At 43.4% G+C, this 25930-nt stretch overlaps 1 protein-coding gene across 2 annotated transcripts in view; it reads left to right on the top strand.

The window, feature by feature from the left end:
- Nucleotides 1-729: 729 nt before the first annotated feature.
- Nucleotides 730-25930, top strand: part of SWAP70 (switching B cell complex subunit SWAP70) — a 41596-nt gene continuing 16395 nt past the window's right edge. The window contains exons 1-4 of one of the 2 annotated variants that reach the window (XM_048070168.2): nt 730-935; nt 8760-8900; nt 15124-15297; nt 25138-25365. In XM_048070168.2, the coding sequence (XP_047926125.1) occupies nt 837-935; nt 8760-8900; nt 15124-15297; nt 25138-25365 (642 nt within the window). In that variant the 5' untranslated portion in view covers nt 730-836. The remainder of the gene's footprint in view (nt 936-8759; nt 8901-15123; nt 15298-25137; nt 25366-25930) is intronic. The other variant, XM_048070167.2, reaches the window with a different exon arrangement.

Here is a 25930-nt window from a genome sequence, read left to right as displayed (position 1 = left end):
TTAGGCCTGTGCCTACCCAGTCTGTGCTGTAACTGCACTCGTGCCTGGCTTCAGGCCCTGGTGGGTCTGTACGTGTCCCTCGAGGTGTCCCTTGAGCTCACCTGGTGGCTTGTAGCAGAGGAGCCTGCAGGCAGCTCCCCTGTGGTGTACCTGTGATATACCACTTGTGTGCCTCACCTTTATCTAGAAGTGCAGCAAGAGGTTCTCATGGGGACATCATTTCTATTTGACTGTAAAAAATGTTTTTTTTTCGTGAGAAGATCCTGTAATATCTAAAATCACAAAAATGGGTAACCTTTCCACAGACCGAATCTGAGTGCTGTGCTGCACCTCAACTGGAGAGCTGGTTGGTGCTGCACAGCTCGGCCTTCCCAGCAGCTACAGGAATGTCTGCGATATCCTCTTCATCCCAGAGTTAGCTCCAGTAAATGGCACTTTAAGTGACGCTGTACAGACCGCGTGCCTTTCTCACTGGGGTCGTAACGAGCCAGCACTGCCCGGTGGAAAACAGTCGTCTTGCTGTAGCTCTTGTACACCTTGCTGCCGGCGGCAGCGCGCAGAGCGCGATGCTCCCTGCCCTGCCGGCCCAGCAGCGCTGCACCCCGCAGCGCCGCGCGCCCCTGCGCTCTGTGGCAGCACGCGCCAAGCCCCCCGCAGCGCCGGGCCCCGCCCCGGCGCCGTCCCATCGCGGCGGCCGCCGCCGCCCGGGCGGGCCGCGCACCGCGCCGGGGAGGTGCCTGCGGCGGCCGGGGCGGGCCCGGCGGCGGCGGCCGAGGCGAAGGCAGAGCGGGAGCGGCGGCGGCAGGAGCGGGGTGGCGGCAGGCGGCGGGCCGGCCATGGTGGGCCTCAAGGAGGAGCTGCTCAAGTCCATCTGGCACGCCTTCACCGCCCTCGACCTCGACCGCAGCGGGAAGGTCTCCAAGTCGCAGCTGAAGGCAAGGCGGGCGGCGCGGGTCGCCGGTGGGGCCGGAGCCCGCTGTGGGGCCGGGGCCCGGGGGCGTGTGGGGCCGCGGCTGGCGGCACGGGCTGGCCGCACGGGGAGGGCTGGGGCCTGTCCGAGGCGGCCGGACAGGGGGACACGACAGCCCGCTTTCGAAGCTCGTTTGGGAGCCGAAAATTGTTTTTATTCTCCCTTGAGGCCGTCGTTGGGCACGTGCCGTCACCGGTCCCGCTGCCTCCTGGGCACCTGCGCGGCCCTTCCTGCCGCCCGGGGAGGCTCCTTGTCATGCCGCCTGGGCAAACGCTTCATCCTCCCCGGGGTGTGAACGCACAAACCCGTGCTGTGCTTCTGGTCCACTTTCAATTGCATGTCCTTGGTACCCTTTCTGGCCAAATTCCTTTGTGGGGTAGCCACAAGGTCCCATCTATAGGGGTTGGCTGCGTCCAAGTGAAATTCATAGCTTGCCAAGGGGAGAGCGAGGTTCCACAGTGCTCTCTTATTTGAGTATAAACAGGAGAATTAGTCAAGAGGCTCCAACTGTGCCATTCTTCCCTAGCTTATACTCTGAAGTAATGTTTGTACTCTTAAAAGAGCTTTCAGGCAGCTTGCTGAACCCGATCCCATCTTGGCCCTGCTTTATGGGACTGCCTTGGACTGGGAATAATAGTAGGAATCTGACTAAATAAATATTTTGAATAAGAATGCAACACCTGTTGACATCTGAGACTGTGGGTCCTTGTTCTGAGTGCTGGGGTTGTCCTGGCTGTGACAGTCGGCTCGAGCCTGAACAGTATGTGGGATTAACACAGCGAGCAAGAACGGCCCTGCTACAGGCAGCATCTCTAAGCGCAGCCAGTAGCTCCCGGGCTGTTTTCAGCGTTATGGAGTAAGCACTTGCAGCCCGCAACTCCTTCCTCTTCTCCTTTTCTGTGCTCTGGGTGGAGGGGCTGTGGGACCAGCCTTGCTCGGCCAGGCGTGTCCGTGTGCAGGAGCCGGGCAAGAGGCCAGCCCTCACAGCGAGCATTCACATTGTGGTGCTGTAGGGCTAGTCGAACGAAGCAGGTTGCAGAGAGGCGGTTTTTTTCTCATCATGTTTTTTAAAGGAATCCTGTTTTCCTGTCACACTACCATGCCCGGTGCACACGGCTGTGATTTGTGTGCTTGGTGCTGTCGCCCAGGAGGTGTGTCTGCAGCACATGTCACGGTGTCAGTCAGTGAACAAGTGGTGTGGCTCTGTAGCCCTAGGTGCTGGGGGGAGTAAATGGCTAAGGCAGAAGCCAGCACGCAGGTGGGCTGGTATGGCTTGCTCCGATGGAGGCATCGTCATTTCTTCTTTAACATTGTTCACTGAGCTGGCTGGGTTTTAAACTACCAGTTGTCTTTCCAAACAAGCATGGTTATCTGTCTTACTAGAGTCCCATGCCTACAAATGCTTGTGTTTTCACAGAATCACAGAATCGTCTAGGTTGGAAGAGACCTCCAAGATCATCTAGTCCAACCTCTGCCCTAACACTAACAAGTCCTCCACTAAACCATATCACTAAGGGCTACATCTAAATGTCTCTTAAAGACCTCCAGGGATGGCGACTCAACCACCTCCCTGGGCAGCCCATTCCAATGCCTAACAACCCTTTCGGTAGAGAAGTTCTTCCTAACATCCAACCTAAACCTCCCCTGGTGCAACTTTAGCCCATTCCCCCTCGTCCTGTCACCAGGCATGTGGGAGAATAGACCAACCCCCACCTCTCTACAGCCTCCTTTAAGGTACCTATAGAGAACTTTTGAACTTTTAAAAAGTTCAAAAACAAAAACGAGAGAGGAAATTAAATTTGTCCCCTCATTACCTATCAGACGTCTTCCTAAAGTGTTTTGCAGTTCCACACTATTTGTCTCTGTGAGAGACGAGGCTTGGAAAAAAAGTGTCTTTGTGGATCTGTGCAGTTTATGATATAAAGGCTCCTGATGGAAGTGTCAGCTGGGGAATCTGCAAATGCAGAAGCAGGTCTGAAAAGAGGCTGCTGCCTTCTGCTGCCAAGAAACCTGGGAAGAGGTAGAGAGTATTCTTGTGAAGCCTTTTGTGGCAAATGATGAGTGTGGGTGTTGAACTGACAGTCCCATTGCAGACAAAAAGTATGTGTTACGGCCGCAGCTGTTGGGATAGGCAGGGCAGAAGTTCCTGCATGATTGATTTAGGGCTGTATTGTACTGTAAAGGTATTTCACAGTAACGTATTTCTCATCCACGTTGCAAGGACTAAAAAGTAGCACCCCTATAAACTGGAGAGAAGAGTCTTGAAGGTAAACGGGTTGGCAGAGATCAGCAGCATTAGGAAAAAAAAGTTTAATAATTTAGTGAAACTCCTATTATCAAAAAGTTTGGTAAAAAGCAAATTGTTTTCTGAGAACAGCGTGCAGTTTTGTAATTTGCTGAAATTTGCTGAAGTCTTCAACCCTTAGTAAGGAAGCTTGTTGACAGCGGATCTTTGAGTTGTGTAATTCAGTATAAGGAATTGCCATCATCATGCAGAAGGTCCTCAGTATAACACACTGCTTGCTAAAGGCAGCAGCTTCTAGTTTCTCCACCCAAAAGTGATCTTTATACCATCCATAAAACATAAATATTTTTTGTGAAATACAGTTATACAAGCAAATGTGTTACGAAGGTTTGCATCATACATTGGTTTTAATCTGTCTAGAGGAAAAGGATGGAGATGAGTGAATTGGTTCTGTTTTGTAGCCTGGAGGTACAGGAAACACTTGGAGGAAAAACCGGGACTAGCTTGGAATATTAAGGACTTCGAGATGCCTTTTATGCATTTATATCTTTTGTATGTAGTCTGAGCTGCTAAGAAAAGACAGTAAAATCAGCGCTCTGTGTAATTTTGAATTTTGTCTTCTTCCAGAGTGCACTGATTTTTTTTTTTAAATTATTTTTTGGTCTGATCAGTAATCTCCAGAGGTTCTATTATTTTGCTGGCTTCAGATCGTACCCTTCTTTTCTGCATAAACATTTATGTATTCTTAAATTTTGTGTTTAAATATGGACACAATTGTTACTTTATCAGCATGTTTCAGTACTTTCAAACACTGATATAGCAAGGTAAAGTATAATTTTTGTGGTTGTAATTATAGCTGCTGTTGTGGTTTGAGCTTGAGCTGTGTGGAAATGCTTGCTTTCCTATATTTAAATCCAATTTCACCTTTCTTGCAATCTGCTATTTTAAAATCGACTGATTTTAAAAGTTCCTCCTCTAATGTGTCAACATGCAGTCTGCTTTTCATCTGTATCTTGAAGTGGTATGGGTTTAAATGGGTTTAAACACATAACAACCAATAATACTCCTCCCTCATAGTACGTCTATAAGATTGGAACTGATACGTAGCAGTTTTTTTTACATTGCCTTTGGAAGCTCTCCCTGACATTGCTTGGAGAATCGTCTCTGCTTTGACAGTGGGGTTACTTGGCAGTTGTTTTGTTTGGTGTGCTACCATTGGGATAAATTTGCAAAGTCTTGGGTTCCTGGTGTGTTATCCGCAGGATGCGGATGGTGAGCACCTCATACAAATGTGGTCTTGTTCGCGCCCGTAAGATGTGGGTGACCAAAGTTACTAGTCAGGCTTAGAAAACTTAAAGCAGTCTTTAATCGTATCTGAGCTGTGACAGGATTTTCCTACCTCTTATCTTTGCTTTGCCTTTTTACTAAATGGGAAGTCACTGGCTGGTGGGAAGAGGAACAATGGTGCAATCAGTGGCAAGGGGGATGGTCGAAGGGAGAGGAAGACCTTGAACAATGTAGCAAGGCGCTGGAAAGGTTGAGAGGCTGTGACGAGTGGGCAGGACCACAGTCGGACAATTGGCTTTGTCCAGCATTGAGGGACGGTAGGAAATTAGTCACTGTGACTCACCGAAGGTCCTGCCGCTGGGTTATTCAGTGGGTTGCGAAGCGTGTGTGTGAACCTGGCCGTCAGGGTGACGTGGGCAAGTGGCACTGGGCTCAGGGGCCAGGCTTGAGCACGCTCGTCCTGGGTGGGGAAGAGGGAAGAGGACACTGAGCTGATGCAGATGCTGAACAGTGGGAGCCCAAATCAAATGTGTGCTACCTGAGCAGACAAGAAAACCATGCCCTAGAGAAGCTGTGAAGCAAGCATGCTTCGGCACAGCCTGGTTGAAAAGGCCTCGTGCCTGTGATAGGGGGCCTGTCTGATGCTGGTTTCTACAGTGATCAAAAAAGGAAAAGGGAAAGTACTTGTGAGGAGCCGTCTTTTGGCTGGCTGGCTGCTGACATGGATGTCAGGGAGAGATGAGCCAAGAACGCCTTGGAGTGAATTCACACGAAGCCACTGAATGGAGCTGTCAGGATCCGCAGTGCCAAAGTCTTCAAATCCTAAAAAGAGATGGGGGAGGGAGGAGACACCCCCCCCTCCCAAAGATGGAAAAGGAGGGGAAGAAAAAGTACTGAAGAAAGTGATAATAGCCACTGCAGGACTAATCTGTCCTCTTAATGGTCCTACTATGATTTGGGCCAAATTTTTGTCCCTGAGCAAGAAGTAGTTGAGCAGGTCTTCATTTCTTTTAGAAAGACAGATTGCTTTTAGGGATGAGGTTAAATGGGTCTACTCAGATGGTAACAATTCTCCACCTGCTTAATGTTCTGTGAAGATCAATGTTTTGGAAAACCAGGGTCCGGAGGGGAGCAGCTGCGGTGGAGCAGAGCTGGGCTGGAGCTCAGTCCTCCAGGTAAAACAGCACAAGACAGACAATAAGTGAAGTAAATCCCTGTAAAGCCTGCAGTGGTAGTGCTGTTGAGACTTTTGCTGTTAGCTTGCTTGTTTCATCCAGTTATTTGCATTTATAGCAGAACACCATTATTTCCCGGGTACCACTAGGCACTTCTCTTAGAAAGCTCTTAACTGAAAAAGGAAAAACTGCACCAACAGTGAGTACTCCGTGTTTGGGACCCTTTGCAGACCGCTTGCAGCATCTCGCGGACTGGTTTGGGGACCACCGCCAGATCCATTTGCTGCAGCACAGAGAGAAGTCGCTGGCTTGGGATAGGAGCTGGCTCTGGCACGAGGGTAGGTTGTTGAACGTGGCATCCAGAGCATAATAAGTGCTGAAAGAAAAAGCTGCCTAGCAACCCCGCGGCACTGTGGAACAGCCCTTACTGGGGCAAAACTTCCTCATGGTTGATGGAGCTTCAGCAAGGCAAGGCAATTTTCTGTACCCTAATTAATCTAGTAGTCAACTATTAATGGTGTGGGGTTTTTTTGTTTTGTTTTGTTTAGGTTTTGTTTGTTTAAAACAAGATTAATCATTAGAGTATATGATGGTCCAGATAATGTGATTTGAGAGAACAAAACAAAAGGAGACCTCGGTGGCAGAATTTTTCAGGCTTGCCCTGTGAGTGAAGAATTCATCTGGCACTCAGCCGTGTTGGAGAATGGCAGGCTTTGGCAGGCGCTGAGGAATTTCCTGAACTATGAAAAGAGAGCACTGGGCACAGGAGAGACCGCAGATAAGGCAGGTCTTAGAAAATGACTGAAAGTGGAATTCTTCCCTGGTAATTGGTTGTTTGATGTGGAAACCACCTAACTTTCTGACAGCCCAAGCACAGCAAGAAGGCCAAGAAGGGCAGAAAAGAAATATGTAGAGAGGACACGATGAGAAAGTGTTTTATTGAGAATTTAAGGGATCTTGGTAATGTGCTCAAATCAGTCGTGTTTCATGAACGATTGTAGCTCCAGTATTAGCAGCTGCAGCCTCGTTGCAAAAGTGAGATCATGTTTCTCTCAGAAAGTTGGTTATCCCTTGGTCTTCTCTAAATAACAACAGAAGCCTTAAATATAAGGGGAAACACGCATGATAGCATGTTTTTCCCCCAGAAGTAAATCACATGGACTCAACTACTTGGTATAATTTGTTTGTTAAAAATAAGGATAGATTGGAGGGAAATTGAGTGCCTGTGGAAGGTAGTCTGAAATGTGATAACTTATCAATACTATTTTCCTACTTTGGGAAATGCAGCTTTTGTTGTGATACGGCTGATGCTGGTTTCCTGTTCTTTAACTTCTGGTTAGATCTAGTGGCTTAATGTTAGCATGCAAGCATGAAAATATGTGTTTCTTATGGAGCTATGTGCTTTCCTAGTAGAAAGTGTAACTTTGGAAGCATGTAGACAGGAATTCTCTGAATGAAATTTATGTTTTGGGCTATCTCTGTAGGATTTCATGCTAATTAGTGCTTAGATTCTGCATGTCTCATAAACATATATAAAAGTAAATGTATATGATTTTATTTGGCGAAAAAAACAACAACTGTGTTTTAAACATGTGGCATATGTTTGATTTCCTAGGAAGTCGGAAGACCTCAGTCTTCCACTTCTTACTTTGCAGCTACGCCATCTCTACTGCTGTGTGTCTACTCACCTACACTGATCTGCTTGTAAGTTTTCTGCACGTAGAATCACAGACTGGTTTGGGTTGGAAGGGACCTTAAAGCCCACCCGGTTCCAACCCCCTGCCACGGGCAGGGACACCTCCCACCAGAGCAGGCTGCCCAAAGCCCCATCCAGCCTGGCCTTGAACACCTCCAGGGATGGGGCATCCACAGCTTCTCTGGGCAGCCGGTTCTATGGTCTCACCATTCTCTGAGTGAAGAATTTCTTTCTTATATCTAATCTCAATCTCCCTTTTTTTAGTTTAAACCCATTCCCTCTTGTCCTGTCACTGCACTCCCTGACTAAGAGTCCCTCCCTGGCTTTCCTGTAGGTCCCCTTCAGGTACTGGAAGGATGCTGTAAGGTCTCCTTAGAGCCTGCTTTCTTTATTTTACTGCTTTCTCTTTGTGTCATTTGGGTCTGTTCTTTTTGTTTTGCTTTGTTTTGTTTAATCTTACTTTCTTAGGAAAGTGTTGGTGGGAGAGGAGCAGCTGTTACTCTGGTTCTGCCTTCCTGTTGGTACTGAGGTGTTAGTTTGGGCGTGCAAAAGTCGGCCTGCGTTGAAGAAGTTAAGATGTATTGGCTACCAGTTAGTTTTCAATAATTCTGTACTTCCTTAAAACTAACCAAGCGTGTAGCTTCTTCTTGAAGGCAATTTCTGAAGAACAGTCATGAGAGATTGGTGGGTGTTAAGGTCTTGACATAATTCATGCAAATACCCTTTTAAAATAAAACTTGGAGAAGCGCATCTCAGCCCTTCCTCTTTCCATAGCATTACTTTTCCTTTATGGTCTAAAACATGATGAGAATATTGAAAAGTAATCCAAAAGCAAGCAGATGAGAGAGATCCATAGCTAATACTAAAATTTGAATGATCATTTCTTTGTAAACTGAAGGTTACATATTGAGTTGTTTTCCTCACTACTCATTTTCCCTGGATAATAATTATTTATATTTTCCAAGGCTAGATGTTAGCGGTCATTTTTCCTACCTGTCTAATTTCACTGTGTACATATTACTTGGGTGTTTCTCCATGCTTTTCCTGATTATCAAGCATATAAATGTGTGCACACAAAGGGGCAGCTTTTGTAGGTGTGTTCGCACTTCTGTGGCAATGGACCTATATGTGATCACATTGCTTTTGTAAAACTGTAACTCTGGGAAGCAGTCACATCCTTGGAGTTGACTTTCTTTATATATATATATGGATAGATGTATTTATAAATCTTTATATATATATATAAATGCATAAAAATTTGACAGAAACCATCAGGGCAGAACTCATGCTGATATGAAGGTGTCGCTTTCTGCTCACAGCTTTGTTCTGGGGGAGACAGCGTGGTAAGGTCGACAGTGGTGTCACTGATCTCTGTTCTGTCCCTAGGTCCTTTCTCACAACTTGTGCACGGTGTTAAACGTTCCCCATGACCCGGTGGCCTTGGAAGAGCACTTTAGGGATGATGATGAAGGACCGGTTTCCAATCAGGGTTACATGCCATATTTAAACAAATTCATCTTGGAAAAGGTAAGTTTGGGGTTCTTATGTTCCGTTTTTCCCTTTACCAGGTTTTGTGTCATGGTGTCTTTACTTAGGGTGTTGTCTTTACAGTTGGCCTTTGCTTGCAGGAAGCCTTCTGCTCTGAAGACCTTTGGTTGTGAGCGTGTCTCTGCTGGGTGGTGGCAGGTCTGGTGATCTGGAGAGTCTGTGCCTTAAAATGCCAGGGCGCACTGTTCTTTGCTTCTTTTCTCTCTCCCTGGTTTCTGTTTCCTGTAACATCTGGTGCTTTTCTAAACTGTGCTCATGCAGAACCGTGTTCATAAAGCACCACACTTTAAAATGATTTGAACGTGTCTTGGAGCTATAGGTTGTCCCACCTTAGACTATGGTTATAACAGAATGTTTCCGTGGGCTCCTTTGCCAACAGGATGGGAAAAATATCTTCAATGTCTGTTCATGAGGGATTTTAATACACAGATCCCCCCAGACATTGACAGTGGGTAACGCCAGTGTTGCTAAGTTTCATCTCGCGAGTTCGTTCTCTTGGTGCCTGAGCACTCCTTAGTCTTCTGTGGTTGCATGTTGTGTGTTGTTTTGGAGGAAGCTCTGGAAGGCCAGCAGGGTTTCCCTCCCACCGCTCTTCATCTTATTCTGAGTAGAGGCAATCACTGGGCCAGAGCTGACCTCTGGGAGCTGCATGTTTGAGATTTAGGTTAAAATTCCTGAAAGTAAAAAACTGTCTTGCTTTCTTTCTGACAAATTCAGCTGGGCAACTGGTCTAGACAATACAAAGCAGCCTGTGTTACAGTATGTACATGCTAGCTTCAATACCACTGATTTCTCTTACACTCGGAGGCTGACCCCAGAAACCCTCAAGCTTTGCTTTTGTGGCTTCAGGGATACACGGATGGTTGCTTTCTTTTATGTTAAGTCCTGCTGCTGAAAAGTCCAATGTGACAACTGAGGATTACGCGAGCTCCATAGCCAAGTTTGCTAGTTTTTGCTCTGCTTTAATCTACGTTTAATACAGGTGAAAAATATGATATATACCTGAGATGCAGCCACCCTGGAAACAGGAAAAGCTTCATATATCTTAAGCTCCTCTACCTCTCTAGTCTGTGCTTCCCTCCAGCCCAGTAGCTGTGCCCTGGTTTGTGTGTGGCCGTTGTTGGCTGTTAATACACTTACAGGGTACCCGCTTGCTGCCTTGGCTATTTCCTATTGGAAAGTCTTGCTTTGTCCCTCAGAAGTTTATGATCTCATTTCCACTTAGTATGGGTGGTTTGAGCTCCTATAAGGTTTGATAGGGACCAAACAGCTTGTATACATATTCGGGGGGGAAGCCTTATTCTGTTCTAAGTGAAGGATTCCAGAGGCTGAACCACATTTTTTTTGTTAGTACCATTTGTAGGCAGTAGCGAGCCATTAAGTCAAATTATAAAAAGAGACAGAAGGCTTTTTCAATTATAAGCATGCTTTATTGTTAAAAGGTATTTATAGGAAGAAAGTTATGGAAATGAGGAACAATTGGATTTATTAAGTAATTTAATTTAATTTAAAAATGAAAGACCTGGTTACATAAACCAGTTGGTGTGAACTTACAGCATTTGGCTACTCTGGCCATCTTCCTACCCCATGGTAGAAGCACAGGACAAGCTACCTTGCTTTGTTATGAAAGGAAAGAGTGCGACTGTGTAGTTTTTTGTGTTGTTTTTTTTTATTCATGTCCTACTCTGGCTTCTCATGATTGCATGATATACCAATAGCACTGGTTTATCTTAACTGTTAACTGAAAATGGTAGGGAACAGTATTAAATTCCCTGTAACTTCACATTATTTAATCCTGACTAAATGTCTCAAAACAGTTTATATATGTAGTATTAAAAATCAGAGAAATTCTTTACACAGAAGGTTACCTTTGTGGACTAGTTGTGACATCACATCTTTCAGAGATGACTTTATGTCAGGCCAGAAGACAACATGCAGTGGGATGAGTCACTGATTCATGGCACGTCTCCTTTGTTCAAAACAAACAAACAAAAAAAGCAAACAAGAACCCTCTTCGTTCTTCATTCTTCCAAGGCATAGTCTGTTCTTCTAGATGAGGTGACTGTAGGACAAATGTTATTAATTCATATTGCTAAGTAAAGCTGCTAAAGAAGGACTAGTACTTCATAACCCCAGATACAGAGGAAGTTCTCTCAATTTCCAGTTACGTATTTTCTGGTTTCTTGAGCAACTGGCTTATGAGAGAACTTGATCTCAAGGCATTTTGCCTTAAAACACCAGCAAAATATTTGAAGAATGAATCCTTACATTTCTTTTGAAAGAGATATGTAACTGTGACTCTAAGAATTTTGTTATAATTGTATTGGGTGGACTTTGTAATCTTTTAAAATAACCCCTGTGATACTCTTAAATGCAATTGTCACTTTTTATATTCTTTAGTGCTGGCTTACCTTAATTTACTGTGCAATAGAGCCTCTTTATATAAAACCAAATAATCATCAAGAAAAGCAAAATTGGCAGTCTGATGAGACAAATAGGTTGCAACAAATTTACTTTATCCAAATAGGAAAGTTGAATAAGTAATTTGAATAACTCGTATTGTCTGAATGATGCACTCCAGTACCATGCTTCTTGTGACTTAGCAGACAGATAATGTCTTCACTGTTTGTTTTACTTGGGTTCATAACTGCATTAGATGTGTTCCATTATTTACAATGCATGTCTTTTAATACCAATGGAAAATGTTGTTTCCTTTTCTATAGTGCTGATGGCGGTACTTTACAGTATGCCTTATTTGGCAGGGAAGAGTCATATTGGGGGCAGACAATGAAGGGCATCATTTGAAACCCCTTATATTGTTATCTCATCTTCCAGACAACTTAGCGAATGCTGTTTACATTACCAGTGCTTATAATATTTTGGGGCCTGGTCTCATCGTTTGTACTTAAGCCAAATATATTTTGTATTTCCTCATGTTTTAGAGTTACTTGGTAGGTTACTGATGATGGTCATTTAAACTTTGCATATAGCTATGAATTTAAGATCTAGAAAATTGTATGGGGTTTGCTGCATTTTTCTTTTGATTATTTCGTTGAATTTCTCAGAAAGGGAAAGTAGGTATCTTGCCAGTATATTTTGATCTCTAAGACTGCAAGCAGTTGGCAGCATTGGTTCATGTTGCATGTTCCATCATTCAGACAGACTCATAAATAAAAGCAATAGCTGCTGTGCAGTTGTAGTGTGGAGTACTGTAGAAGTTTCCAAATAACAAGGTGACTTCAAATAGTTTGGACAAACTCTGTAAAGTACAGTTAAAATCAGGTACTAGTGCACAGGAAAAATCTCTTTACAAGCATTCATTAATTCATTAAGCAATGGAATTGTGTGATATTTGTGCAGATTGCAAGCAGGATGAGTATTCTGGCCTAATGGAATAGAAATTCTGGTTTCTCAGTTGAGTTTCGTAAATCTCCCATTTTAGTTTCACATCAAGGTTGCATCAGCATAAGATTCATGGTAGAGTCTCACAATAACTGAAGCCATTTGGGAAATTATTCTTAAATTGAAATTCCAGGGTAGTCTTTGACCCAATCTTTTTTTTAATAAATACGTTTTGTCTGTGTCATTAAAAAGCAACATGTGTATGTGTTTATGACTTGGGTTTTTTTGGTCATCAGTTCCTTCTGTTTGAAAATTTTCTATTTTTACAGTTTCTTAGTTAAGCTAGAGGTACTTTTGCAAATGAGTTGAAGTATAACTTTAGAAACTGTTCAAATATTTTAAATTTTTGAAGCAGTTTAGAAATTACTTCTTATACATCCAGATAGATTGTTCACCAGAGTAATTATTACTTCGGAGTAATTATTATTATAGTCACCTGGAGTGGAGCATTGCCAGCCAAGGAGCCAACGTAGCCCAGCCAATAGTTGTGTAGCATGGACCTAGCTGTAAAGTTGATTTGGTTTTCTTTGTGGACTTTTCTCCTTCCTTCCCCTTCCACCCTACACAAATGTACTTCAAGAATTTATGTACCAGAAATAGATAGCATTGCTACGTGAAATTGTTGAGGGAAAATTTTATCCTTCATTAAAGAGAAGTATTCAGTTCCACCCACAACTCCCAGGAACCCCAGAACAATGATTTGGTAATTATATCCTTTATTTAACAGCCAGCCAGGGATCATTTAGGGAAAAAACAAAAACAAAAACATAACAGAGGTGAGTTGGAGAGTTATTTTGGAGAGCTGGGGTTTGCGTGCTCATCTGATTGTTTTTTCTGAATAATCTCTAAACAGTGTCTGTGCTCTGGATGCCACATGGACACTCTTTATGAAGTCCCTTTCAGAATCAAGTCTGGATTCTGACAAAAAGGCACACATCTGACATGGGACTGTGGCGTGGTGCGACCCAGTCAGAGCTGTCCTGAAACCTCCTGCTCAGCTGCTGCCTAATCCTGGTGGCAGTAAGTGCTGTGGGTGACTTGGGTTTTGATGCCTCTTTCTGGCATGATGAACAGAAACCGCTGGCTTTTACCCCAGCTGGGGCCCATGTGTGAGGCATCTCCCTGCCATCTGCCTCCACGTGGTTGCTGATGGCTGTGCGTGCCGAGGTGAGCTGCCTTGTAGAGCCACCCGCCCTGCCTGTGGTGCCTGGAGCACTGGCTGGGTGGTTCCTGGAGGAGGGGAGGTTTCCCACTCCATCAGCATTTTCCTCAGAGCAGTGCAACCACTAGGACATTTCCAAGGTGGAAGTGCTCATCATCCGGGCGAGTAAAGCTGTTTTAGAAAGGAAGTCAGGTCTTGCTGGGCAGGGTTCGGGGGACAGGCAGGAAAAAGCACAGGCAAAAGTAGCCAAGGGATGAGGTGCTGGCAGACAGGAGGAGGAAACCTGGCTTCTAGCTGCTCTTCCAAAGGGCGTTTGTTTGCTTAGCCAATGTTCCATTTAAATACTGTGTTTCTCGTGCAAACAGCCATAGTGCTGAGCTTGTGGCTCCTACAGCTTCTGCCTCCTTCAAAGGACAGTAATAGCGTGCCTCTTCCATTGACACACTGGTGGCATGCTCTGCAAGCATGCAAAGTCTATGGTTTTCTTTCGTAGTCTCACTTTTAGTCCTGGAAACTGTACTGTAAAGTGCTGGTTGGCAAAGGCTTGGTTTCCTGTTTACCTCGGCCTTCTTTTTTTCCTCCACCCACATCAGTTTATCCACTTCTTAGTCTAACTTTGACTTAAGCCACTGTGGCTCACCCTCCATTATATCTGACCAGTTACAAGACTGGATAGGAAGTCATGCAGCTTATTATGGTGTCCTTGCGGCATCCAAGCTTGGCGTATCATAAGAAAATGGCGAAGAGTATGACCAGTGTTGTTCCCAGATGAGGTGCAAGACCCTATTTCTTACACATGCTTTCCAAAATCTCAAGAGACTTCCATTACAGTGCAGAACATGTCTTCATTAGTTTCATGTCGGCAGAGAAATAGCATGGCAAAGCTACAGGGAGATAAATATATTTAATCTCTAACATAAATGAGGGTTTAAAAACAAAATAGAGGAAATGAAAGCTTTCGGATATGTAAATAATTCACAGATGGGTATGTACAGATGCTAGGTATGGTAAAGGATAATACAAATGAGGAACTTTTTTATCAGTAAAGTGAAGATTTGGGAGTCGGAGAAAGAGAAAAAGTTTTAGGTGGATTAGTGTTCAAGAAAAAATGACTACATGGTTATGAATATTTTCCTACAAGAGTTACGTTTGAGTAATATAAAGTAGAAGAACTTTAAAGGTCTTTTCCAATTACTGTTCCCGTATTACTTCTAGCGTGTCCACATGTAGCTTTTGTTATAATGGCTTTACTATATTGTGTCTTAGTGCTCAACAGAAGTGCAACAGAAGGGCAGCTGGAGCTAAAAATGTTCATGAAGGTGGTTTGGGAGCTAAGGCTAATGAGCTAGAGGAAACGCAAAATGCACTGTAGCCTCCTTCACATGAAGTCAGGGTGTTATTAACTCGACCAGAAATTGGAGGTTGGATGCAGATTTTACTGGAAGAAATTCTGTAGTTTACCCGGTGCAGGAAATCAGATCGGGCTGCGGCAGTGCTCTTTTTGGGCCTTGATGTTTCTTGCAAACCAGAATTTCCTTGGTGCTTTTAGTACGACTTAGTCTGTTAAACTTTGTCTGTCTGTTATCCTGTGCCATTCATGCATATTAATTTTTTTTTGGTTCAATTTCTTCATTTTAGGTTCAAGGAAACTTCGACAAGGTTGAATTCAACAGAATGTGCTGGACTCTCTGTGCTAAAAAGAACCTCTCTAAGAGTCCTTTGCAGATCAGTGATGAAGATGCATTTAAAGTGTGGGTTATTTTTAACTTCTTATCAGAGGACAAATATCCATTAATCATTGTACCTGAGGAGGTAAGAAACAAAAACTTGTGCCATTTAACATCACTTTGCTTAGTGCCCCAGCTGGGCTATGTTAATGGTTGTTACTCCCTAGAGATTTCAGATATTTTTTTTTTCTTTTGATGTAAAACTTTAACTCTCCTCCTTTAATAATGTAATGCCTCAGGTGCTTTTCTTTGTCTTCTGGGATGCATATGTGGGGATCCTGCAGGATACTTTAGATACTGATGGTTATTTTTTGTCATTTAAACAGCCCAGAGCAAGTGGGACGTGCTGGCTGGCCCCCAGTACACAGCTTATTTTGCAGTCTGTGACGACCGTCAGGTGCTACGGTGGCCAGTTCCAGTACAAGCACTTGGAGCTGTTCAGGTTCTCATCTCACTCATGAGTAGTACCTGTTGTGATAATTAATCACTGCACTTGCCTATATGTGATTAAAATTTTGCACAGTTAGTACATCAGTGTGATTCTAAAAAAAATTCTCCTCTCTGCTCTGTGTTACCACGACTTGCAAGATGAATCTTTAGTCTCATGGCACCCTCCTGATAAAAAGGAGAAGTACAAAGTTTTCAGATGATGTCTGTTTGTGAACAAAAGCAGCCACCATCTGAATACTCTTGCTTTAAATGGTTGAAGGAATAGACTGTAGTGAGCAAGATGCCAGGGAGATCTCTCTATGCCTTAAGCGCGTGAGCAAGTAGGGGCAATACTCAAGTAGGTATTTTAAACCTAAAGCAAGATTTTGGAATCTTCACAATTTAAAGCTTTTCCCCCTGGGGAGGGGCGAGGCAAGAAGGAGAAAGATCAGAATTCCAGGCATAAATAGTCTTCTGCAAAACCATTTGCAGGAATCCCAGGGGTTAGCAGGACAGCACTGGAGTTACCAATTAATACATCTTTAGAAATTTTTGAAAAGTTAGAGTAGGCCAAAATGGCATACCTGAGTGACTCTGAGCTGATGTGCCAAACCATGAAGTAGAGAGAATGCCTTTTGCCTATCGAAATGAACCTCTTGGTTTTGCCATATCACTTACTTTTTCACAGGAGACTTTCACTCTGCATATTTCTGGTTTTGCCAGACTGGTGATGATAGGGTCCTACCAGGCCTTTTTATATTCCCGGGAGAAATAGGACAGTCTTCTCGCTTTCTTGTTGTTGTTGTTCTCAGTTCAAGGAGGTGGAGATCATGTTTATAAAAGCCAACACAGCTCCTTTCTTAATGGTGGCAGATTTGGCCTTGGTAGGAGGTGAGAGTCACTAATGGCTGTTGAACCTGGGACTCAAATCCACCCATGTCTCTGGTTTGTCATTGTGCTTTCGGTTGGGCTTCCTGGCTTGCCTGAGGGTAGATATTTCACATCTCCTTATTTGTTGGCATGGTTGGAAGCTTCCGAGCTGCCAGCTCTCAGGTGCTCGCTCATGACCCCTCCACCAAGCCAGCCCCCAGGCTGTGCTGCTGTAGCAAGCTGGTGTTGGGTAATGGCAACATGCTGTTTGTTGGCAGTCAGCGCTGAGCCCAAAGGAGGCTCTCCAGATTTTGTAGCTACTGTTGTCTGCTTTTCTTCTCGTCCTTAATGCCCAGGGTTAACCTGTATTGCTCTTTAACTCGGATTATTTTTAAAACTCTAGGGTGGATCTGTGTCTGCATATCCTTGATTACGGCAAGATTTAAATTGTGCAATGCTCTTTAAAGAACACTTAGAGAGCCTGGCAAAGAAAGGCTGCTCTGTTCTTATCATATACAATGCCTGTATTCACTCTTTAACCTTTTGCCTTAGACCACACAGGTAATGTAATCAGCTAGTGGAGGAATGCTGTCTTTTGAATGCACTCCTTTCTGGCTTGTCGGTCCTCCTGGAGCTGTCTGTGCTTCTGGAAAATTCCACATTTACTCACTCTTTTACTCAAAATTCCAAAAGTAAAGATGCAAAGTTTTACTTTATGAGTGTTTATCAATATGGTGATAGGTGCTTTATAAATATAAATAAATACATATATAAATATATATATACTGCTTTCTGAATATATATATATATATATATTGTTTTCTCTGTATGACCTACCATATCTGCCTTTTAAGTTCTTATGTCTTTGGTTTGTTTTTGTTTTGTTTTAAATGTTACATCTAAGCTCCAGATTTCCAAGGCATTTTTTGTGCAGACTTGCAATTGTTGTATTAATACTGAGAATTTTCATCTGAATATATCTTTTTTCAGTAGTATTCAGAGTGGTAGTGATACCTAATCAAGGTATTTTTCTTTCCATTTACTTTTTATGCCTCTCAAGTTCAAAATAAAACTTGGTTATATATTTAGTCTTTGCCACTTTATAGCATTGCCTATCATTTAATTTAAAAATGACTTCCACATCATGTATAAATGAGCTATGACGAGGGATTTTTGCAAAGTGTAGATAGAACAGATCGGAGGGTGATGGAACCGTTGCTGTTCTGCAATGTTTGTGTTTGGGTAAGACAAATGTAAACCTCTCATGAATCACTATAACTTCTCAGCCAGGGAGCAAGCCTTCCTCCAGCCCTGTTTGTTTCTCTTATCGTTGGCTGTGAATATTGCAACATGCAGTTTACTGCAGTTTCTAGTCAGAGTCCTTTGTGTGGAATCCAGCTGTTTCACCTCCTCCCTCCCACCTCTTAGGCTTCCCCCCACCCTTTAGGGAAACAGTAATTAGGAAACTTCCATCATACTTTCAGGTTGGAGAGGTGATTGCTTTTTGCATCCCTCTTGTGGATGGCAGGATTATGATAGAGGGAACTTCTTACATCCCCAGTGAAGGTGTTGATACAACTTCATGTGGCTGTAAGGATGCCTTCTCTTCCTCCTCCTCAGAGGACCTGCTCCTTGAGATCTGTCTGCACATCTGATATTTTACTTTTTTATTTTAATGAAATGAACTCTTTCTGCACTTGTCTGAGCAGTCTTATCTGGAAAACTCTCTGCCTTGAGTGCGATCTCACCTTCTTTGCGCTACTTTGACTGAAAGTTGACGCTACTGTCTTTCCTTGTACCAGCGTTGTGTACATTTGCACTCGTGCTGCTGTGTTAGGCCTTTCATATCAGAAAGCTAACTGTGGAGGGGCTACCCCCACCTGCAAAGCTTTAAGGCTTGATTCCCTGCCCAGGTGTTGATCAGGCAGAAAATTGGAAACTGCTGTAGCAGCTGCTCACAAAGAGAGTGGAACACAGTCTACTTTGGAAAGTTTTCAGAGATGCAAGCTGAGGAGAGCTTTAGAAACCGAGAGCAAGGAAAGCAGTTACAAAGAGGAAATTCAGAAGCAGTAGCAAGGTGGTACAAGGGCCAGAAGCTGCCCCAGCTGCTCGCTTAGCAGAGACTGGACAGAAATCCAGAGGTAGCGCCTGGCCTGGGCTCTTCACCTGCTGTGGAAGGAAGGATGGCAGCCTGCCCTTTGAGGGGAGTAAGGTTAGTGAAATCCAGCATGGAGAAGGGCCTGGGTCAGGGTGTGTAGTTTTTGGATGTGACTTTGTGCTTACGGAGAGATGCCGTGTCACAGGCACAAGAGCTTGTGTGTCTGTGTTGGCTGTGGAAGGCACCAGGCTCAGCTGGTCACAGCCTTGGACTGCACTGTGGCTTCTGCTAGCTGCTGGTTGGCAGCTGGGAGCAGGCAGGAGAGCTGGAAAGAACAGAGGTCCACAAGTGTCTGTTTTGCAAAGGCGTTCCTGTCCCTAGGAAATGCAAAATGGTATCAAAGCTGAAAGCTCCCTCTCCTTTCAAGTGAGAAGCTGGGGTATGCGCGAAGTAAAACACTTCTGTAAACTCAGTGAAGGTGGTATTTCATAGAGGCACAGCTGGACTGGAGAAGATCAATGCTGTATTTTGTTTGCTTGAGTTAAAATTAGTCCTGATGGACAGATTTCAGAATTAATATCATTCTTGGCTAACAACAGAACTGTGTCCTGTTGCAGTGGGCAGCACTTTACCAAGCAGCTGGGTCGCTCGTGTGCCCAGAAGGCAAGAGCCCAGGTGGTAACTGCTCCCCTCCCCACAGCTGGTCTCTTCCACCAGATCGTCTGAAATGCAGGCATCCAAATACGTGTTTCCTTCAGCTCTCACAGGGCTTACCTCTTCCACCAGAAGGTAAAAATTAAAAGGAAGAGATGTGGAGAAAACTGCTGGCATAAGAGGAGAAATATTTCTAGTCTGCCATGAGCTTTCCTTATGTCTCCTCTTTTAGTTGTTGCAGTCTTGTTTGTGTGCTTTCATGTTGTTTAACCAGACGTTTTCTGTTTTATAAAAAGGTTTCCAAACACTTCCCCTTTTTTATTTCTGGACATGTGACTGCAGTCTTGGGAATGCTTTATTGCCTGAAGCTGTGGTATGTTGTTAGCTGTGTTACGGGGCCATCCTTGATGGTGAAACTTGCCCATATGTGCGCTGCAAGCTGTACACCCGCTGTGTTGCAATACAGCATTTGCATAATTTGTTTTAAGTAAGCCTAATATATTTGTTATCTTTGCTTTTTAGGCCTGACTTCTTGAGGAAGCAAGATTTGTACAGTCATTTTCTGTTTATCCTCCAGCCTTCAGCTGTATTAACATGGCATTTCTAATCCTTCCACTTAGTACAAAGAGGATCTGAATCTTGTGTTTTTGTTTTTTTTTCTTAGACTGGGAGGTGGAAGTCTAAAGCTGTCCAGTGGTGATTCCTCTGGAGGAATTTTTTGCAGAAATGTTTTTTGTGGCCACTTTTGCTTTCTTGTTTGCATTCTATCTTCAGAAACTGATACAATGAACAAAATATTGGGAATTGAATCTTAGCCATTCAGAAATAAAAACAAAACTGGTGCAACTAGAATGAAAGTTTTGTGTGTGGTGCTTCTGATTGGTCCTCCCACTGGACCAAGGTTACCCAAAGCCCCATCCAGCCTGGCCTTGAACACCTCCAGGGATGGGGCATCCACAGCTTCTCTGGGCAAAGAGAAACCTTTGACTTGTATCACTTCTACCCATTTTTCCTTGACTGCTGTGAAAGCTGAGAGAATTTTCACCTTACGCAGCAAGTTGTCCTTAGGACTTTCTTGGGCACTGTTTTTTGAGTTGAACTTTGTTAAACTATTTAATATTAATTTCAGTTTAAAAAAAAAAAAAGTTCTACACTGGATGATGAACACAGTTTTCACAAACTGTTGTTCCAGAGTAGTAGTTATCTGTGAGGTCAATGAATTCTATTACGGGGATTTTTTTTTGGTTGTTGGAAAGGCAGAATCAAACATTTGACTTCAGAGTATTAGAGTACGTGATGTTCTGATGGGGTGGGGAAAGGAATCGATGAGGACTGTGAAATGGGATATAATTGTTTTCACATCTCTTGCCCAATAACATGTGCTTCCACATAATTTTGTACAATGTGGATTTTTAATTTTTTTAAAAAATATTTTACATCTGCACTATTAATATCACAAACCCTATTTGAATAGCATGAACCAGAATAGTCTTGTCTGACATGCTCTGTTGGGCATGAAGGCCTCCTTGATACTATTTTTCCTTTTTCATTCTCTAAGAGATCCACTTATATATCAGAAGAATATGTGAAACATCTGTGGAACTTCATTCCCTGTGGCGAATAGTGCCAGGAATATCTGGAAGGGAAAAACAAATAGGTATTGAAACATGGGAAAAGAAAAAATGTCCTCTGAAAGAAGGTACCAAGCAGGTCGTACAGCTTGCTTTAAAGAGCCTCTGTTCTTTCTGTTCTTTTTTGTTTTCTCCTGACAAAGTTCTGTCTGAAAAATGTTGATTTGGGATGGAATCAGTTTTTCGTACTGCAAAGCCAGTTGGTTCATAACAGCGGGTGCAACGTCAGTCCTTCTGAAATAAAACCCCAGCCATGTTATGTCTGTATCAGTGAGTAAGGTCCTGTCAGAATAGCAGCAAACGTTGCTTCACATTTGCTTTTTAACGCTCTGCTTCTTAACCACAAGAGCAGATTATGCGTGAGCCAGTATGCTTAATTTGTCAGTTATTTGCTGAGTGGACGTGTCTCTGTGGAGGAGGGGAAATGTCGCTTGCTCTCTGAGGTTCCTCATTTGAGCATGTAATGAATGGTCTCTTGTTTGCTTCCATATTTGCCAGATACAACTTACTTGCTTATACTTATCTCGCAGTGATCCATAGCCCACCCCAACACTCGTTGCTATTGAGCAGATACATCAGACATAATTTGTATGGAGACTTTGGTTAGCCCTGTGCTTAGCTGAAGAAAAGATAAAGCTCGAGGTGTTTTATTTTAAAAACTAAACTGTAACATGCACGAGTCCCTTTCATATAAGATGAGTTAAGACATCTCATTATTTTAAAATACATACTTTACTGGGATTTTATGATATTTTTGGTGATGTTAGTCACCTGTAGATGGGAGGTTAGCAGACTAAAATGCTAAAATCTGTTCCAATAATTGAAAAAAAATGTACACAAATTACATAAAAGTAAAGAATATTTTTAGTGCATTATATTTAGTGCTTACTTTCAGTGCATTACGTGATATCATGTAATAGCCAACAGTTTTGCACAGTTTTGCATTATTTCTTTTCCAGATCTTTAGTTTGGTATGTGTATTGTTCATATGGTTTGAGCAAAGAATTGAAAAAAAATATCTGTTTAGGTATGACTTTTTTGTTGTTGTTCCTTTCTCTGATAGTGAGTCCTAGTACTTTGAAGTAATTAACCAAAGCAATTTGAGAATCATGTGCCTCAAGGCAGTGTAATAGGTTGTGAAATCAGAACAATAAATTTTACAGTTATTTTTTTTTAATCACTATCTAGCATTTTTGCAAGTACGACACCTTCTTAATTAAGCCTTAGTTATTTTAGCTTCCCTTTCAACTGAAGTACAGAATTGTAGTTCAGAATTCATGCTGCTCAGAGGGACAGAACATATTTCAAACATGAGAAAAAAACTATTCCTTTATCGATTATAATTTCAGTTCATCAGTATTTAGGTTTGTTTGGAAACAAGTTTGCAGTGCTACTGTTCTTGCATGCTGTGAAGGTTTTGTTGTTGCTATTTTCTGTTTTTGTAATTTCCCTTTCTATAAAATTTGGAAGTAGAAAGTATGCTGCTTCCTGCCTTTAACTGAATGCTGAGGATTTATGGTAGCTACTGCTCAGAAGCCTTAGATTAATTTTTTAACATAAGGATGTTGGAAAGCGAAAAACAGTAAAGTGTATTTAAAGATATTTAACGGAGTCGAGTACTGAATTTTACAGAGACCTAACAAAGTTTTATGTTGGCCTGTTGGGAGGGCATGCCAAAACATCCTGGTTGCCATCTGGCTGCTCTAATGAGCCCGTGCGTGGAAGCGCCGCGAGGCTGGGCTGGAGGCCGTGCTCTGCGGGCAGCAGGCACCCGCTCTGCCGCGAGCAGCCCCTGCCAGCCCCAGGGCCACTTGCCAGGGCACGGACGTGGCCGTGCAGGGCTGGAAGTCACCGCTGGGGATTCCCACAGACTTTGTGCCCTGCGGGAGTTGCACTTGCCTACAGCTGGAATGCTGCTTTTGTGAAGGCCCCCAATCAAATTGTGTCTTGGCTGGTAAGAATTGCATTGGGAGCTAAAATACTTACCTTCCTTACTTGGTGAAGCTGACACGGAAAGCTACAACTTCTGCACCCACCCAAAGGGCCTAAGTTGTGCCTGGCTAGTGTCTGCTCTGAAGAGGCTCCTCAGGAGGAGGATGTGAAGGCGTGCCTCCAAGGGAAGGGTGCATCCTGCCAATGGGAACTTTCTCTCTTGGCAGTGCCGTGGCTTTCGGTAGCTCCTCTGTTTTGCTGTGGCAGCGTTAATCCCCATGTGCTGTTAGAATAGGGGCTATAAGACTAAGAATAGTTACTGAGCTGAAATAGTAGTGAAACCTCACCCATCTGTAGAAGGTGAATTTCACGTTTGGTAATTTACTGCTTTGTGAGATGAGTGTGTCCTGGTTACATGTTTCTTGATCACGGATGTGAGGGAAGAGAAGGGATTTGCCTGTACTAGTTGTGAGAGGGAGAAGCAGCAGCCACAAAATCAGCGTGTACACTGCAGCAAAAGCTCAAGGCTTGGCAAGTCCTTGTCGTGAAATGTGTCAGGGGAAAAACATTCGTGTTTCTTTGTACTCCCAAACCTCTTATGTAGAAGAGACTGCTGAGTGCTCAAAAGCCTGCTAGGCCAGCTGAAAGGTGACTCTGAGCTGTAGCTGAAAAGGTCATTTGTTCTGTGGTGAAACATCCCCGGCTCTCCTGGCTGGGGTTTTCCTTAGCCCTAGGAGGAATTACGATCTGTTCCCAAGCAGTGCTGAGGAACAGAGGTGAAGCAACATCAGGGGTGAGAAAAACAAAGTCCTGGAAAGCATTCAGTTTCCACCCTTTTCCAGTGAGGCACATTCACACTGTCCACGTGAGTCATTTTTGATAATGGCTTTCAGACTCCTGAGTCATTTAGTGTTTCCAAAACCATACCTAGCATAGGTAAGCTGAAAGTGGACCGGACCATCCATCAGGGCTAACCTTCAGAAACACAGCACCTAAAGAAATCCACTCCTTTCCATGCGCACAGAGAGCACCTGAAGGGATCGTGCTGCCTTCCCACCTCTGCCTTGCAGCGTGTGGTTTCTGTCCGGGAGGGATGCAAGGAGCTGGGATGAAGGCCCGCAGGAGTGCGCTGAGGGACGCAGTTCTGCTCCAGCCCTTTGGGGAGCTGGGCGGGAAGTGGGTCTGCAGCGCGGGGTCACTGAGCGCTCAGCTCAGGCCTCCAAAGGGCACAGAGGCTGCTGGCTGGTTGCAGAGAACTGTCAGGTGGTGGTGTGCGACTGCACTCAGCGTGTTTCCCTGCAAAAGCTGGTGAGGAAACAGTCAGCTGTCACCCAAACCCGCAGAAGGTGACATTAGCTTGGTCTGTCTTCAGCACTGGGTTGAACTCCGCAATTGGTATCATGTGACCTCACTTACAGAAACTCAGAAGTGTGGTTTTTACTTTGATGTATAGAGGTCTTTGTAGAAAGGTTCTCGCTAATTATTTTGTTTAAAGAGTAATTTTCCCCATGCATAAAGCTGTAGATGGACTTAGTTTAAAAATATTGTGGTGCTCAAAAAGCAAAGAGTGATGAGTTTGAAAATGAATTTAAAAAAAAAAAGAAGAAACCCAACTGTCTTTACATCTTTTACATTCTTGCGTTTGTTTGACTAGTGTTATTAGAAGTATTGCCCTGTGGTAATGTGTACAGAATGATGAAAGACTAAAGGAGGAAAGAGTTCATTTTGAAAACAGTAAAAGCAGAGGTGAAAAATATGTTCTTTTGCTTCTCTTGGTATCTATGTCAACGTTATGTCCAGTGGTGGAGTGGCTGAGAGCTGGAGAAGAGGAGCCAGGTAAAGACTAAGATATGTGGTCATAGACTGGTGGTTTTTCATTTTGCTTCTTGTCCAGACTGCCACCTTACTGTTATTGTTTGTAATTTGTTTGCTTTTTATTTCCCACAAACGCTTCTTGAAACTTCCTGCTTTCTCACACTTTTGTCGTCATGGCTTGGAAGGTGCTGCAGGGAAGGTCCTATGTGTTCTGTAGGAATCTGAACACTGCCAGAGGCTCACAGGTTCGATTCTTTGTTTGCCATGAAGAGAGTAGCTGCAGATGGGCTTGGCAGTCAAAAGTTCAGCCGAGACAGAAGGCTACAGGAGCCTAAAATCTTTGCTAATTAAGCTGTGCATATTCAAGGGCCTGAATGTGAACACAGGAACCTAGCTGTAAGTGATAGTTTCTACAGGAAGCTTAGTTTATAGCTCTGAAACACTTGATTTTCATGTCTGCTGAAAATGATTAATTTCTGTGTATATTTCTGTACAGATTGAATATTTACTTAAAAAAATCACTGAAGCAATGGGAGCAGGCTGGCAGCAAGGGCAGTTTGACCACTATAAGATTGCTCTCAACACCAGCCGAGAAGGTCTTTCTGCATGGGAGCTGATTGATCTCATTGGAAGCGGGCAGTTCAGCAAAGGGATGGACCGACAGACAGTGTCAATGGCAATTAATGAAGTCTTCAATGAGCTCATATTAGATGTACTCAAACAGGTAAGAACCACTGAGGACTAATGTTTTAAAATAGAACAAGTTACTGCATCATTACAAAATGTTAAACTTGTACTGACATTTCTTTACCTGATGGATAAAGAGCAGGGAGAAATCAGATAAATTATTTTTAAGGATTCTTTAATATGGCTTTACTTCTATTGGAGAAACTGCAGCTTTTCAGGTTGCTGTAATTGTTGCAATATGGTAAATGAGTTGCCCGTTGGGAGAATTTGCTTTTAGAAAAGAGGTGTGCTGTCTTAAAATACAACCTTACACCATAGCATAAATTACTTGTTAGCTGACAGAACAGCTACCACACACTGTCAATTCTTAATTTTGTGACAACTCTTCAATCTTTGAAATTTTTTATTTTTTTTTTCAGTTGGAGTTAAAATGTAGCAAAGTTGTGCTGATACACCTTGTGTATTCAGCCTGGTCTGTACAAAGAAAGGTACTGCTCCAGCTGAAATGTTTGCTTCTAAGTTGCACCACTTCAGCTGGGCAAAAACTTCCAGAGCTTTCTTCTTCCTTGTTCTGCTTAGCAGGTGACTTGACTAACAACTTG

This window comes from Anser cygnoides, chromosome 5 (assembly GCF_040182565.1).
Source record: "Anser cygnoides isolate HZ-2024a breed goose chromosome 5, Taihu_goose_T2T_genome, whole genome shotgun sequence".
NCBI classification, from domain to species: domain Eukaryota; kingdom Metazoa; phylum Chordata; class Aves; order Anseriformes; family Anatidae; genus Anser; species Anser cygnoides.
Note: the sequence above shows the minus strand (reverse complement) of the source record. Positions and strands in the feature narration are given on the sequence as shown.